Below are 15,819 nucleotides of genomic sequence, written 5' to 3' on the forward strand. Positions count from 1 at the left end.
ACACCACACCTAGCTTTCTTAAATGAACTACAATCTCACTGAAGTAAAAGGAGATGACTTTGTAGCTCTAAGTCCCCAGGTGAGAACTGTTAAAGGGGAACAGGGAAATAAATACCTTGGCTTTTTACATCCATAAGATCACCAATGGTGAGGAAGGCTCAAATTGGTGCTCAAGCATTACTGGGATAAAAAGCCAACAATGAAACATGGCAGGAAAATAGGAAACCATTTGAGATGCACAGCAAGTGTAACAGACCTGTCAAGAGCACTTAGGAAGAGCTGTTTGACAGCCCTAGTATGTGGAAGAGGCAGCCGGTCTAAGTAATTTATTTATATCTACAGAACAAGTATTTACAGATAAAGATGAGCCACAGCATAACTGCTGTGGATCAGTCAGACTCTTCAGTGGCCACATCTCTAACATCCACAGTTGAGCAGCAGGGCTGGAGTCTGGCTGTAGATTGGGCCAGCTGAGTACCTGGGTGTCAGCCAAGGGAAATAGTTGGGGATTATGGCTTCAGCATTCTTCCAGTTCACATTCCTGAGCACTGACAATGTGGAGCCCTCACCACCCCCATCTTACTCTTAACCCAAAGGACAAGGGCCCCTGAGCTGGAGAGGGCAGCAAGGCTCACTGTCTCTGCCTGGGGCATGCATGCCTGCTGGACCCTGTGCTGGCAGGAGCATCCCGGAGAGCTGTGCTGAGAGACGGCTAGCCTGGACTACTTGCTGACTTGCAGGCTGCTGTTTGGCAGCTGGAGGTGGTGAGAGCTGCCCGTGTGGCCAGGGAATATTTGTTGGGGAAACGTGCTAGCCAGGCTGGCTGCCCCTAGAGAGAGGTCTTGGAGCAGCTGCCTGCTCAGCGTTGGGGAGGGGTAGGACATCAGTGCTGAGTCGGGGCTGGGGCTACACAGCACCCACCTCCCATTTCTTTGGCTGTAGAGGGGGTAAGTAGGAAGGGTAAGGAAAATGGACAGCAGGGAAAAGCTGTGTTGCCTCTGCCTCTACAGTGCTTGGGGCCTAGATGTGTAAGCAGAGGGTTTGTTTTTTTCTTTTCTCTCTTGGGCTAGAGCCCCAAGGAGGAACAACTTTGGGCTCTGTCCCTCTCTTTGGGCTGTAGCCCTGGGCTCCTTGGGCTGGTTTCTTTGTCAATGAGAAGTGAGGCCTGTGCTGGCACCGGTGCTGTCATTCCTTGCTGCTAGGTGACAGTGGGGTGTCTGGGCAGGTGCTACGTTGGGCTCTGGGCTCTGCACCCAGGGGTCACAGTGTCGGTCTCTCTCCCACTCTGGCTGCGTGTGCACACCACACACCCTCTGTGCAGTGAGAGGCTCCTCTCTAGCATTCACCCTCTGCCTCTCACACTTGGTCACAGAACAGACTGGAGTCTCATTGCTCGCTGTGCAGAGTGGGCTGTGAGCAGTGGTTATTCAACAAACAATGAAAGCAGCACCATCACCAGAACACCGGAGCAGAGCAGCAGCACCTGTTGCAGGGAGTGCCTGTTGGGAGAGGGGAGACTTAGGCCAGGCTGCCAGAGGCAGCAGCTCCTCCTGGGCCCAGCGATCATCCCAGTAGGTTGCTCACCACGGGTCGTCTTCTTCCAAGAGGTCAGGTAACACATTCACCAGGGCGATATAGAGAAAGCCTCCCGAGGTGAAGGGCAGGATCCAGACCACCGTCTCCTCTGTAGGGGAGGGCCAGCTGGGAGTGAGCTCCGGCACTGTATGTATCCCCACCCTCCTACCCGGGACACCAGGCAGACACTACCCCAATAGCAGCAGGGCAAAGGAGCCTTTTGGCTGGTGTACCTCTTGAACACCACTGTCTACCACTCTCGTACCTACTCCTTTGGGGGACTGTGTACAGATGGCAAAGCAGGCCCCCAGAAGGCCTCCCAGGGCTGTAGAAAACTGTAGCTTAGCTGCCGTCCATCGGTCAAAGCCAGCCCGGAGCAGGATAGCAAAGTCACCCACCTGAGGAAAGGGTCAGATGTTCAACCAAGAACCAGATCACAGGAACACCCACCCTCCTGTCTCCCCTCACCCGGGCCAGTATCTAATGAAGCCGAGCCCCCCTCCTCCTCTAGACCACCTCAGTGGGCAAGGCCCACCCCAAATCCCCAAACAGGTCGCACACCCATGTTGAGCATGGGAACCTTGGGGATCTGGGCACTTACCTCATGGGGGATCTCATGCAGGAGGATGGCCATGGTGGTCAGAAGCCCGATCTGCAGAGATTTGAGTCTGAGTCTGTGGGGCCTTTACTGGGTTACTAGGCTTCCCCATACCCAGTCCCTCAGAAACATGGATTCTGCTTTTAGTCTGCAAGTTTGGGCAGGATACTGTAGCCATAGGAAAGACAGCAGTGACTAAAGCTTGCTTCTCAGACTTAATAAGGTAATATGATGTCATCTACAGATGTGCTGGGCTGCATTCACAGCACACCGGGACACGTGCGACCCCAAGCTGCGGGTTGGACATGCTTGGTAAGTCAGGATTACAAAACACAAACACCTCCACGGTTCCACATTGAGCAGGGCTGTGACAGAGTATGGATGGGTGCCCAACTGGAGGGTGCGAGCAGCAGATACCTCCTGAAGTGCATTTAAACTGAGGCCAGAGGGATGAGGAGTCAGCTGCTCCAAGAGTGGGAGGAAGAACATTCCGGGCAGAGGGCACAGTGAATGGCCAGTGTTAGGGGTAAACAAAATGCTGGGACCAGAGCACAGAAGGCAGTGGGAGGTGAAGGGAGAAGCGTCTACTGGTGGGCAAGGCCAAGTATAGGAGCTTGATAGAGGCATCCAAACAGAGACTGCTGGCAACAATAGTAGCTTGGGACAAAGGGTGCAGTGGAGGTAGGGGGATCAGAGAGTTCTTAGTGCTGTTCCAAAGGACCCAAGTTCAGTTCCCAGCACCCACACTAGGTGGCTCACAACTTGCCTGTAGCTACGGCTCCAGGGGATCCAAATCCAGCTTGAGGATCCTCCAAAAGCGCAAGCGCGCACACACACACGTGGCACCAGCACAAACATGCAAACAAAAAGAATTCTTTGAGAACAATAAAGGTGAAGGGAGACAGTTTAGAGACTAAGGCAGCATCCAGGAGAGGAATAGAGACTAGGCTTCACAAAGGTACTGTTAATAAAAGCAAGAAGTAGAGACTGTTTCGGAGATTGATCTGACCGGTAGACATCGATGTCATTCCCACCAGAAATGCCAGAGGTCCCATCCCTTACCTTTTTGCTCACAAGGAAGCTGGCAGCCACAGCCAGCCCATGAGTGAAGTTGTCTATGGTGTTGGCAAGCAGGTTGAGATAGCCACTGACCTGGATGAGGGGAGAGAAAGGCAGGCTGAGCCAGGGAGGCAGAGCCGAGTCAGCCATTCAGCTCTGCAGCTGCAGGAGGGGGGCCCGCATGGGCCACTCACTTTGAGGTTCCGGACCACGGCTCTCAGGCCGGGCTCTGCAGCCGGCTGGGCCAGACAGTGGCCTCCATTGAGCGCGGCAGCAGTGGGGTCTTTGCTGGGGGCCTACAGCCAGAAGAAGGAAAGAGAGGAGACATTAGATGCCCCCCACTCAGACAGGCAGGCAGAAAGAGAGAGAGAGGATAAGAGACGATGAATACCTCTTTGATCTGGCTAGACTTTGCTGATCGATCCATCAGGCTGGGCTCCTCAGAGTCAGACCTCAAGCCCACACTGCTGTTACTACCCATGTACAACGGTGGTTCTCAGCCTTCCGAATGCTGCAACCCCTTCATATGGTTTCTCATGTTGTACTAACCCCCAACTATAAAATTATTTTGTTGCTACTTCATGGCTCTAATTTTTGCTACTGTTATGCTATGTTATTGTAATGTAAATATCCAACATGCAGCTGATCTTAGGCAACCCCTATGAAAGGGTCTTTGACTCCAATTGAGAACCACTGATCTATATAGTTAAACTACTTCAGAGGCTAATAATGTTGCTCTCAAGAGTAAGGAAAGAGAGTCAGGAGATGTCTTAGACTTAACTTAGACCCTGGGCTTCTCCAGGCCTTGGGTTCTACTTTAGGAAAACAAAAACCAACTGCTATATCCAGGCTCTGGGGCTTGGGGCTCACCTGGCTGGGGTCCTCCTTGCTGTTGAGGAACATCTTCTCCAACGCCAGGAAGGTCAGGAAGCCAGCGATGACCCATAGCCCCAGTTGTTGCTGTCGCTGCAGACTCTGCCCTTCACCACCTGCAGGGGGAGCACTAACAGGCCATGCCAAGCCAGTGGCTAGAAGGGAGCCATTTGGAATAGGGCCTAGATCAGAGCTAGTCCAGGGCATTGAGGGGTTGCCAGGGGAACTAGCTACTGAACAAGCAGCTGGGGCCTAGACCTCCCAAAGAGGCCAGGGCATCAGGATTAGACCTTCCCTCTTAAACAAGCTTTTCTGGATCTCTCTTCCCACACCCCCCTCCCAGACCCTGTGGAGCCAGCAGGGCCTAGGTTAACCCGGGGGAGAGGCACCAGTTCTGCACTTCTATCCTGCCTCATGCTCTCACTCACCGGGGGTGATGTTACAGGTGTAGGCCCACGCCTCCGGCAGCAGGTGCAGAAACACGTTGCCCAGGAGTCCACCTAAGGCAAAGCTGAGCAGCTGCCTCAGTCGCCAGGCTCCGGCTGCAAAGCAGAGACATGAGGCAGCGCTGAGCCTCTGCTACTAAGCTCGCCCATCTCACTGGCTTTCTAGACTGCAAGCTTCCAAAGGCTAGGTTTGGGCGGCTGTTCTCAGGAAGATCTCCCGTGGACTGTGGGATCATTGTGGACTGACTGTTATTGGTTAAGAGACAGGCTTGGACCCTGGCAAGTTCTGGATCTCTAATCCATCTGATGGCAACCACAAAATAAAAACTTCTGAGACTTAGTTTACCCATGTATAAATTGGATCTTGGCAGAATTAAACCACCAAGCACAGAGCAAATGTTGATTAAATGGGAATTTCTCTCCTCAGCTAGTGCCACCCTTAGAAAACTGGTAGGACCTTGGGACTTTTACTAGCTTGCACATCCAGATTTGGAAGCCATATTATTCTCATCAGATGATAGAGCAGCCGAGGCCTAGAGGGACACCGCCCTACTGGGACCCTGCTGTTTCCAGGCTGGCGGCCAGAGGGCACTTGTAAAATGGGAATGCCAACACTCCCAATGCATACTGCACAGAGCTGCCCAGGCCTCACACACATCAAGTAATCATTCCACCACAGAGCTGTCCACAGCCTGGGCTGTCTGAGAGACACACTTACTGCATGGACATGACAGGTCCAGGGAGGCTCTGTTCACAACTGGGAGGCACCAGCAGCCAGGCACCATCTGCATTACTGAATGGTCCTGAGCCTGGCAATTGGTAAAAGGCTGAGTCTTTCTTTCTATTTCTTCATTTATTTTACTATTGTTTATAATGTGTGTGAGTATGGATACATGGGTGCACCTGTGGAGGTCAGAGGCCAACTTTATGGAGTGTTCTCTCCCTCCACCTTTACACGTCTTTGAGGAACGCACTCAGTTCACCAGGCTTGCAGGGTAAGCACCTTTACCCACTGAGCCATTTTAACCATTCCTTCCTTTTCGACTTCTTCCTATTTTTAACTGTATGTATTCTATGAGTGCAGGTGCCTGCTAAGGCCAGAGCATCCTGCTGGAGCTGTAGGTAGGCAGTTGTGAGCCACCTGACACGAGTGCTGGCAATCACACCTGGATCTGTGCTCTCAACAGCTGAGCCGCCTCTCCAGCTCCGGCCTTCCTTTTTATTTGTTTGAGAAAGGATAGCAGAGGCTGGCCTCTGCCTGGCTGAGTACTTGAAGATGGCCTTGAGCTTCTGACTCCTGTCTTCACTCAAGTGTGTGCTATCACATCCAGTGTGGTATGCAGTGTGGGCACTGAGCTGCTGGACACAGAACCACTATACTACATCCCTAGCCCTTATACCACTAACCAAAACTGGGCACGGACGGGGGGGGGGGGGCTGCAGCACTTGCTCACCTCTGCACCTAGGGTCCACCATGAGCCTTTACACACCTGCCCCTTCCTTGTGCCAGGCAGTCCTCCAAGTGCTTCATCTATGATCTATGAAGTTAGTATGTTCATTTGGGGGAGTTGGGACTTAAACCCAGGCCTTGAACGTGTTAGGTAAGCATTCTAAAGTTCATTTCTTTTTAAAGATTTATTTATTTTATGTAAGTACACTGTAGCTGTCTTCAGACACATCAGAAGAGGGCATCGGATCTCATTACAGATGGTTGTGAGCCACCATGTGGTTGCTGGGATTTGAACTCAGGACCTTCAGAAGAGCAGTCAGTGCTCTTAACCACTGAGCCATCTCTCCAACCCCCACCCTAACCCCTGCAAGCATTCTACTACTAAATGACATGCTCAGCCTTATTATCCCTACTTTGTTTGTTTGTTTGTTTTTGTTTTTGTTTTTGTTTTTTCGAGACAGGGTTTCTCTGTATAGTCCTGGCTGTCCTGGAACTCACTCTGTAGATCAGGCTGTCCTTGAACTCAGAAATCTGCCTGCCTCTGCCTCCCAAGTGCTGGGATTAAAGGCGTGTGCCACCACTGCCCGGCCTTATTATCCCCATTTTAAAGTCTGACAGACTGAGGCAGAGTGAGGTTAAGTAAATTGCCATGTTCTACATAGTTGGTGGGTGGCAGAGCCATGATTTGAGCCCAGGTAGTATGGCAGCCATATTGCCAGCCATTCTTCATAACGAGTCTGGGGAATGTTTGTTGATTGAAATAATAAACAGATGCATGCATGAGTGAACAAATGAATATGTATACCCTATGCGCACAGGACCAAGGTGACACTGGACTCCATGCTAGGCATACTATGTCTGGTGTACCTGGTACATGAGACCTGGCATTTCCCCAGAGCCGGCAGCAGGTTCCCTCCCCTCTGATCCTCAGCTGCTGAAGGGCCACTCACCTTCTGACTGTAACAGGGTCCCCATCTCCAGGGGAATGACCAGCAAGGGGAAAACCCCACTGAGCCCAACCATGAGAGAGCCCAAGAGGGAGCAGATCCAGGTGTCCAGTCGCTCCCCACTCAGCAAAGCCCCCCAGGACTCGCTTTCTTTATTATCCAGGCGACAGGCAGCTGCAGCCCCCAGGCTCCGGAGGGCTGGCTGGGAACCTCCAGCCCTTTCCAGGAGCTCCAGGGCAAGGACAGTGAGGAAGAGGAGCCTTTGGCCTGCCATACCACAGCCAGGGCAGGGACATCCAGGCATGCCGGGCGCTAGAAAACACAAAGACTGCTCACGTGAGCTGCCTCCCTGGACCACACACCCCACTTAGGAAGCACAGCGTCTCTTCCCACCTCTCAACCGGCCATGGCATCCCCCTCCTGCTCACTCTGCAGCGGAAACAATCCCCAGGGTGGGTGCACGGAGCACCCTCTGCCCATCTACACGTCTCCCAAGAACCACACATATTTTCCTTCTGAGCTGGCTCCAGCCTATGTGTCAATGTGTCCGCCTGAGGCTAAACTTTCCTTAATGACTGGGTGAGGCACTGGCTGGGCTCCTTCAGCCACCGGAGGAGGGACCATCCCTGTTGGGTGCCTCTAGCTGCCAGGAGAGGCTTGGCTGCCAGAATGTGCCGGTAAAGACACCCCAGGGTCTAAAGCCAGCACTGTTTAGCTTGATGGCGTGGTACAAAGAAACACAGGTGGGGAAACTGAGTCATAGTCCAAACCTCTTCCTCCTAAATGATCTTATTCTTGGGCACCAAGAGACAAGAGGTGGGGCTGAAGAGAAGAGATGCCTCACAGTTGCCAGAGCCAGAGGCTGTGGTAACTAACTTATGGCTAATTAATTTGGTGCTCTAGATTGTTAACTGACTGTAGTCCCTTATGAGCCTGAGCCTCAGTGTCCTCATCAGGGAATGGATGAGGTAACAGAGCTCCCTAACAGCGATGAATATGAGGTGAACTTGACAATGCAGGTAGCTGCTGGCATCGAGGAGGGAATGCAAGTCCTCTGAATGCCAGGGGAGGTCTGAAGCACTCGCAGAAGGAATGTGCTCTGCAGACTGATGGCAGCCGGATGGGGATGTGAGTCAACCAAGCCAGAAGTTCAATCTGGAAAGTTTAAATGTGATCTGCCCCGTCTTCTACTGGCTGTGACCTTGAAACTGCCTCAGTTTCCTCATCTGCCAATGGATGTTAAGAGAGAAATCATCGGTCTCTGATTGGTGGGCTACAAGCCTATGTCTGGAATCTTCAGGCCATAATTAGTGACCCCTGCCCCAGCCCTCCCCGACCCCTCGCGGCCGCCACTGCCAACACCAGCACAAACAAACGAGCAAAGCTTCACTGGGACCAAGGCAGGCCCTCGCCAGGCCAAGACCTTAGCGGGTCATGCAGAGGCAAGGGGGGACCACAGGTTCAGCAGAGAAGTATGGGGTATGGAGAGAAAGGAGAAAGCAAGAGAAAGGAAAGTCAATAAAATGAGCTAGAATGTCTGGTGGAAGGAGAAGACAAGAAGCGGGGCAGCAGGGAGGGCTGAGGGGCAGAGCGTGGGACGTCAGAGGTAAAGAGCCAAAGAGCAGGCAAGTTCAACTCCTAAACTGAGGACGAGTCGCGACAGGTTTGGGAACTGACACGGTCCATCCCGCCCCGGACGCCGGCCTGAGGGTCCAGCGATCACTCACCGCGCAGTGGCAGAGGTGGCAGCGGCAGCAGATGCAGCGCTCCGGGCGGGCCCGGCCATCCAGCTGCAGTGTCGCGCCCCGCCCCGCTCTGCCTCGCCCGGCCCCACCACTAGGCCCCCAGCCCGGAGCCACCCCCGGCGTGCAGCCACGTCACACGGGACAGTCCGGAACCCGACGCGCGCGGCTCCGGGGGGCTAGACGGAGCGACGGCGGGGGAGGCGCTTCCGCCTCATACCATGGGGGACCCGCGCGGTCAGCGCACTTCCGCTCGGGGCGGATTCTGGGGCTGCGGGGAGAGTAGGACGGAAGTGGGTACCCTCGTGGGCATCGCGTTTAGCCAAGTTAAGCTAGGGTGAGGGCGGCACCCACGCGGGAACCGGGATCAACAGGGCGGCGGGGCTTCAGTGTGGCGTCCTTCTGAGGATGCAGTTCCAGCAGTGGCCACACGGGGGCGCGCACGGCTGCCAAACCGCTCCGTCCCGGGACGAGAGCAGGGCTATGGCTCTCTGAGTCAGCAGGCCTGGCTCCTCCATGAGCTAGGGAAAGGGGAAGTGCCTGCCGCAAGGAGGGGCCTGGCTCTGGGTACCTCAGAAGAGGGAATTTTATTCTTACTCATCGAATTATTTTTATGCTTTGGTTTTTCACTTGGAACCTCAGGCCACCGTCTCCAGGACTGTAACCCTTTGAAGTCCAGTACACGTTTCTAGAGCCTGTGCCCTGGAATTTCAAGCCAGGATACAACAAAGGACTTGGTGTTCTCTTACCCTGACAAAGCTGTACCTGAACTCTTAGACCGAAGGAGCAGTTAGTGGCAATAACAATGGCTACAGTTCTCTGATCTAGGGTAGCCCTTTACTGACCATTTACTCAGTAATCAGTGTTAACTTTACCAAATCGTTTTTATCTTTCAGGTGGGTACTGACTGTTGACCTAGGGTCAGACATATGTCACACATATGGCAGAGGCGGAATTCAACTTGGATGTACCTCTCCCTAGGGCGTGCGATGGCCACCTCATGTCTAAGCTGGAGCTAAGGTGTGGATGTGGCCTAACACCCCCCACTCCTTTGCGATCCGATACATGTTTGCATCCTTCTCTGGGAATCAGCCAGTAACTGACATGGAAGACATTCAGCAGAGGCCGAATGAGTGCTCCCCTGGGCTGGCTGTGACAGAGTGAGGGGCTCATTAGTCCTCACCTACCATTGCGGCTCTCTATGGTCCCTTGTTCCTTCTGGGCGCTCCGAGAGCAGACCGAACTCACACATCACAGTTGATGCCCTACCTCACAGTGTGTGTTTGTGTGTGTGGTTGTTGTTGTTGTTGTCGTTTTACTTTGAGATTGGTTCTATGTAGCCCTAACCCCCTGCCTGTTCTGGAACTTTCTATGTAGATGTGGCTGACTTTGAACCTACAGAGATCTGCCTACTTCTACCTCCTCAGTGCTAGAATTAAATACGTGTGCCACCACTCTTGGTTTATTTATTTATATATTTTTGACATAAGGTCTCATGTAGACTACCCCTAAACTTATTATATAGCAGAGAATGACCTGGAACCTGTGGACTGCCTGGATAGATGTGCCCTCCTACATCCAGTTTATGCAGTGCTGACAGCCTGGGCATTGTGTGTGCCAGGCAAGTACTCTATCAACTACAACCCCAGCCTTTTATACCCCTCCCTCCACCCTCCAACCCTGAGTCAAAGTTTCTCTGTATAGCCCTGGCTGTCCTGCAACTCCATTTAGAGACCAGACTGGCTTTGAACTCACAGAGATCTGCCTGCTTCTGCTTCCCGAGTGCTGGGATTAAAGGCCTGTACCATCACACCTGCCTAATATAACACGCATGCTTCCTAGACTTCCAGCGCCTTCCAAATACTCCTGTCTGGCTCGCCTCGCCAACCCTGTAAGTCTCCCAGGATGGGCTTCTAAGCCCTTCTGCAAGCTCTGAGACAGAATGCCTAGTCAGATTCTTTGCCACAGGGAGAAGATGTTTAGGGCTGCCACACTAGAACTTTAAAGATATCTTCCTCCCTGTATGCAAACCATGCCATCTTATGCAAAGTACCTCACAATATGCAAATGATTTCACAATAACACTGTCAGCATTCCTGCCATTCTAGAGGTCAAAGGGCTCCTGGCCAGCACGGACACTAGCAAGACCCAGCTACAAATCCTTCTTAGTATAAACCTTCTTCTCACCTGGCCTGGAAGTGACACCAACAAAATCTAAGGAATTAAAGGAGCAAGGGGGAGGGGTTGGGGACAGAGACTGGAGCAGAGATAGGAGGGTGAAAAGATCCATTGTTTGAAACAAACTTTAGAAAAGGTGATCTTGTGGGGAAGGACAGATGGATGGTTCAGCAGCTAAGAGCACTGGCTGCTTTTCCAGAGGACGTGAGTTTAGTTTTCTGTACTCAAATGATGGCTCACAGCCACCTGTATATGGTTCCAGGAAATCTGATGCCCTCTTTTGATCTCCATGGGCTTCTCATGTGTGTGCTGCACAAACATATACTTGGGTGCTCTCTCCTCTCTCCTCTCCTCTCCTCTCCTCTCCTCTCCTCTCCCTTCTCCCTCTCCCTCTCCCTCTCCCTCTCCCTCTCTCTCCCTCTGTGTGTGTGTGTGTGTGTGTGCGTGTGTTTGCAAGTATGCACACACAAATAAATGAATAAGATTAGGCATGGTAGGTCCACATGCCTTTAATTCCAGCACTCAAGAGGCAGACACGTGTAGGTCTCTGTGTTTGAGGTCAGCCTGGTCTACATACTGGGTTCCTCTCTCTGGCAGTAGTGTTCATGTATATGCAGTTAGAGTGTTAGGTCTCTGTGTCTGTGTGTAGTGAGGAATGAATAAAATGACAGAAGAGTGCCAGGTTGGTGCCACACACCTTTAGTCCCAGCACTCGGGAGTCAGGTGCAGGCAGCTAGCCCTCTGTGAGTTCCAGGCCAGCCTGGTCTACATGATGGTTCCAGAGCAGTCAGGGCTACATAATGAGACCTTGATTCAAAAAAATAAAAATAAAAAAATAAATAAAATAAAAATAAAAGCTGGGCGTGGTGGCGCACGTCTTTAATCCCAGCACTCAGAAGGCAGAGGCAGGCGGATTTCTGAGTTTGAGGCCAGCCTGGTCTACAAAGTGAGTTCCAGGGCAGCCAGGGCTATACAGAGAAACCCTGTCTCGAAAAAACCAATTAAATAAATAAATAAATAAATAAATAAATAAATAGGACCTTATGCCCAGCCAGCACCTGGGAGGCAGATGCAAGAGGATCTCTGTGAGATCTAGCCTAATCTGCCTGTTAAGTTCCAGGACAGCCAGAGCTAAAAAATAGAGAGACCCTATCTCAAAACTAAAACCAAACCAAAACAACCCAACCCACACACAGAAAAAGAAAAAATAAAATAAATAATGAGTATGAATGATTACTCATATTAGGATGATTTAAATTTCCTCAGGAAATCATAAACAGAAAAAAAAGTGCTTTTTTTTTTTTTAAATAAATGTACATGCTGTACATAGAAACAAGCAGGTTTCTGGGTTTGAGGCCAGGGAAGGACACACAGTAAGATCCTTTCTCAAAGTAAATATAAAAAAGAAAAAAATCTGGTCCCACACAAATGACTTGCCTCAGTTTCTTAATCTATAAAGCAGATAAATGTGGTAGATAGATTAGTGGTTTGGGTGTTTTGATTTTTAGACAGTGTCCTGCAGATGAGGGTAGCCTTAGGTTTACTGTGTAGCTGAGGCTTGCCCTGAACTCTTGGCCTCTGCTGCCTCCACCTTCTGGATTCTGGGACCCCAGGCTTGTCACTGCATTTTGTGGTTAAGCACTACACAGACACCTTAGGCGATAGCTACACCTGTGTGGCTATGACAACACAACAAGAGCAGCAGGCCTTGAGCGTGTTATGGGCATGGTACCAGATGGGAACCATATCCTTCTGAGAAACACAAGTATCCAATGTTACTTGTGTAATTCTTCTTTTCTCCAAGCTATCTCTCAAACAATGTAAGTTTCAGAAGGACTTCCCATGAGACTTTCAGGTTTAAAAGATAACTCTACATGGTAAACCATAAGGAAAAGCTCATTATAGCAGAAATGCTCTTTGTTAAATATCAGATGTTTGTCAGAAATGAGTTTTGTTAAATACCAGAGGAATTTAGGTAGAGTCTGGTGACTGAAGTCTTGTGCTGCCAGCCTCATTGTGAGCTGGACTCTGTGGGCTGTGAATGAAGGTGCATGAGACTCGCTCAGGAGGACGCCTACCTGTGGGGAGATTTACATAAGGGCTAGATTAAAACATTCTTTGTGTAGGGGGCAGCGGGCATGTGTGCAGTACCTGAAGAGGGGGGCTGAATGCCCTAGTCAGATTTCAGGGTGTTGAGAGCTTTCTGACGTATCTGCTAGTCCTTTGCAAGAACAACAAACCCTCTTAACCACTGAGCCATCGGTCTGTCCAGCCTCAAATGTTAGATATGAATATTCATTATATACATAAATGTATATATTTCAAGTATGTGCAAAGAATGTTAAGGCAATGCAAAGAACAGAGACCTCAGGCAACAAGGTGCATCTCCCCTTTCTTCCTGCCTAGCAAATATAGACATTTGCTGATGCTTATCAATTATTTGAAGGCCCTAAGGACCTGCAGGGCTGAGTGCTGGACAGACAAACGGCTGCATGGTGGAATGGGCACTGCTCAGATCTGTGTGGCCAGGGGATCCTGGTGTCAGAAGCTGCAGGTCTGTTACTCTGCCCCCACTGGGATGTCCAGCACTTCACATCAACACCTTGTTTTAATTTTCAGCACTTTTACCTGAGCACGTGAGAGAGAGCCAGGCCTCTGCTCTCAGAACTCAGAAGCTGGGACCACCCCTGGCCACATTGCTCAGGAAGCAGTGGTGGGGCTGGCCTGGCTGTCCTTGCTGGTACTCTGGCCACCCATTATCCAAGGCTGCACACTTGGACTGGGGCTGAATACTTCCAGAGTGTGGCCTTCTGAAAGCAAGCACTTGTCCTCCTCACGGGGCTCTGTGTGGTTTAGCAAGCAAGCAACAGTGTGTTATGGAAAGGCATTGCCCTGGGTCGCAGCCAAAATGAGGCTCCATCAGGTGTTCCCTGGCCATAGACAGTGCATCTGTCTCTCTGGAGTGTTGTCCCAGGACATTGTATTCATAGTGCACTATGCTTGCTTCTGAGTTTCTGGGTGCTTTCTTTTTTCTTTTCTCTTTTGTCTTTTCTTGTGTGTGTGTGTGTGTGTGTGTGTGTATCGAGTCGGTTTCTCTGTGTAGCCCTGGCTGTCCTGGTGTCCTGGAACTCACTCTGTAGACCAGGTTGGCCTCTAACTTAGAAATCCGCCCGCCTCTGCCTCCCAAGCGCTGGAGTTAAAGGTGTGCGCCACCACTGCCGGGCTACTCGGTGCTTTCTTCTATTCCTTCTGAGCTACAAGACAAGAGTGACTCCCCAGAGCTTTCCTCTCTCCCGCACTCTGCAGCTGTTCCATGAGGAAGCCACGCTGCTCTCCTTGTGCCCAGCTTCTCTATCTTTGCCTATGCTGAAACCTCCACCTCGCCCTGACATCATCTACGTCTATCAAAACCCAGCCCAGCCGTCCATGATGACCACAGCATTTAGGAGGCAGGGGCAGGGGCAGGGGCAGAGGGGCAGAGGGGCAGAGGGGCAGAGGGGCAGAGGGGCAGAGGGGCAGAGGGGCAGAGGGGCAGAGGGGCAAAGGGGCAGAGGCAGAGGCAGAGGCAGAGGCAGGTGTATTTGTGTGAGTTCAAGTCCAGCCTGTTTCCAAGGCTCGCTCTCTCTGTTTCTCGGACATCCACCCTGAAGGCTGTAATGTCTGAGCATTTGGGGTTATTTATAGCATAGGTGCTCTCTCAGCCAACACACCCTCTTAGAAAAGACAAACTCTGCTGGGCAGTGGTAGTGTGTGCTTTTAATTCCAGCACTCAGAAGGCAGAGACAGGTGGATCTCTGTGAGTTCAAGGCCAGCCTGGCCTACAGAGTGAGTTCTAGGACAAGTCGAGGCCACACAGGAATCCTGCCTTGAAACTTTACCTGTATGAATAGAAGTACACAATAAAGACACTCCCCTTTATGTCCTGGCCCAGGTGTGTTAATTTGGACCAAAACCATTACACTTTTATGCAAGTCACCTTAGCTCTTTAGGGTCTTCTTTCATTTCTGTGTTTACTTATACTTTTTTCTCCTGAGTAAAACACAATCCTATCTCTTTGTCTCCTTTTTGAAGTAACTAGAATTGTGTGATGAGTAGCATTTTGGTCCTATTTTGTTTGTATTTGGTGCTGGAAAGCCAAACCTTATGTGCCACTAATTCTCCCTCCCCCCTCCCCCCTCCCCCTCCCCCTCCCCCCTCCCCCCTTTCTCTGAACAAGGTCTCACCCTGAGTCCCAGGCTGGTTTGGAATTTAACCCTTCCTCAGCCTCCTCTGTGCTGGGATACCGTTGAGCTCAGTGCTTCAATATATGTGTATGCTTGGACAATGTTGTTTGATTTAACATTTCCTCATAAGAAAAAAGAATCTTAAGGCTTTTTTTTCATTATTTAGATAATTTTACAATTGTTTTTGTATGTTCCCCGCACAATTATTAAATGTATGTTCACGTGTGTGTATGTATGTGTGTGCATATGTGTGTGTGTGTGTGTGTGTGTGAGTTTATGTGCATGGTGTTTATGTGGGTGCCCACGGAAGCCACAGGGCATCGGATCCCCCTTATAACTGGAGTTATAAGAAGTTGTGAGCCACCTGGTGTGAGTGTCGGAATCTAATCCAGGGCCTCTGCAAGAGCTGTAATCACTCTTAATCGCAGCCTTTTCTCCAGTCCCTTTTGGGAGAATATTTTTAGTGGATTTTTTACATTAAGCTTTGAAAACTATTGGTAGAAAACAAGAAGAAAAATTATTATTTTTATTATTTATCTTGGTGTTTTGAGACAGGTTCTCTCTATTGTAGCCCTGGCCGTCCTGGAATTCACTATGAAAGCCAGGCTGGCCTCCAACTCATGGAGATCCTCCTGCCTCTGCCTCCTAAGACCTGTGCACCACTATGCCCAGTGTTATTTTTCAATATTCCTATCTTTGAATGCCTGCTTGTGCCTGCATGAGTTTAC

At 50.8% G+C, this 15,819-nt stretch overlaps 1 protein-coding gene and 1 long non-coding RNA gene across 18 annotated transcripts; one reads left to right on the plus strand and one right to left on the minus strand.

The window, feature by feature from the left end:
• Positions 1-301: 301 nt before the first annotated feature.
• Slc39a13 (solute carrier family 39 (metal ion transporter), member 13) lies at positions 302-8,962 on the minus strand. Of its 17 annotated transcripts, none has more exons than XR_003953711.1 (11): positions 8,676-8,962; positions 6,952-7,260; positions 4,534-4,647; positions 4,103-4,221; positions 3,427-3,528; positions 3,236-3,325; positions 2,940-2,982; positions 2,177-2,227; positions 1,841-1,973; positions 1,585-1,684; positions 312-1,499 (listed from the first exon to the last, which is right to left on the minus strand). XR_003953711.1 is itself a non-coding variant. In NM_026721.3 (10 exons), the coding sequence occupies exons 2-10, from the start codon at positions 7,250-7,252 to the stop codon at positions 1,424-1,426; spliced, it is 1,086 nt and encodes a 361-aa protein (NP_080997.1). In that variant the 5' UTR covers positions 7,253-7,260; positions 8,676-8,836; the 3' UTR covers positions 302-1,423. The 17 variants fall into 17 exon arrangements, 11 of the variants coding, with proteins under 11 accessions (NP_080997.1, NP_001277694.1, XP_030107889.1 ...); XR_374515.3 differs by having other exon boundaries at positions 4,103-4,260; positions 8,676-8,776; NM_026721.3 differs by lacking the exon at positions 2,940-2,982 and having other exon boundaries at positions 302-1,499; positions 8,676-8,836.
• Positions 8,872-10,144, plus strand: Gm39874 (predicted gene, 39874). Its single transcript, NR_166131.1, has 2 exons — positions 8,872-9,027; positions 9,587-10,144. It is a non-coding gene; the product is annotated as a predicted gene, 39874 (long non-coding RNA).
• The last annotated feature ends 5,675 nt before the right edge of the window (positions 10,145-15,819 follow it).

This window comes from Mus musculus, chromosome 2, assembly GCF_000001635.26.
Source record: "Mus musculus strain C57BL/6J chromosome 2, GRCm38.p6 C57BL/6J".
NCBI classification, from domain to species: domain Eukaryota; kingdom Metazoa; phylum Chordata; class Mammalia; order Rodentia; family Muridae; genus Mus; species Mus musculus.

What these genes read in the sequence shown, in the direction of transcription:
- Slc39a13 (NM_001290765.1), bottom strand. Translation starts at nt 7,252, where the DNA reads ATGCCTGGATGTCCCTGCCCTGGCTGTGGTATGGCAGGCCAAAGGCTC. An exon ending in CCGTGGTCCGGAACCTCAAA is followed by an intron (nt 3,326 to 3,426) that starts GTGAGTGGCCCA and finishes CCCCTCATCCAG; the next exon opens with GTCAGTGGCTATCTCAACCT. An exon ending in TGCATGAGATCCCCCATGAG is followed by an intron (nt 1,974 to 2,176) that starts GTAAGTGCCCAG and finishes CCCTTTCCTCAG; the next exon opens with GTGGGTGACTTTGCTATCCT.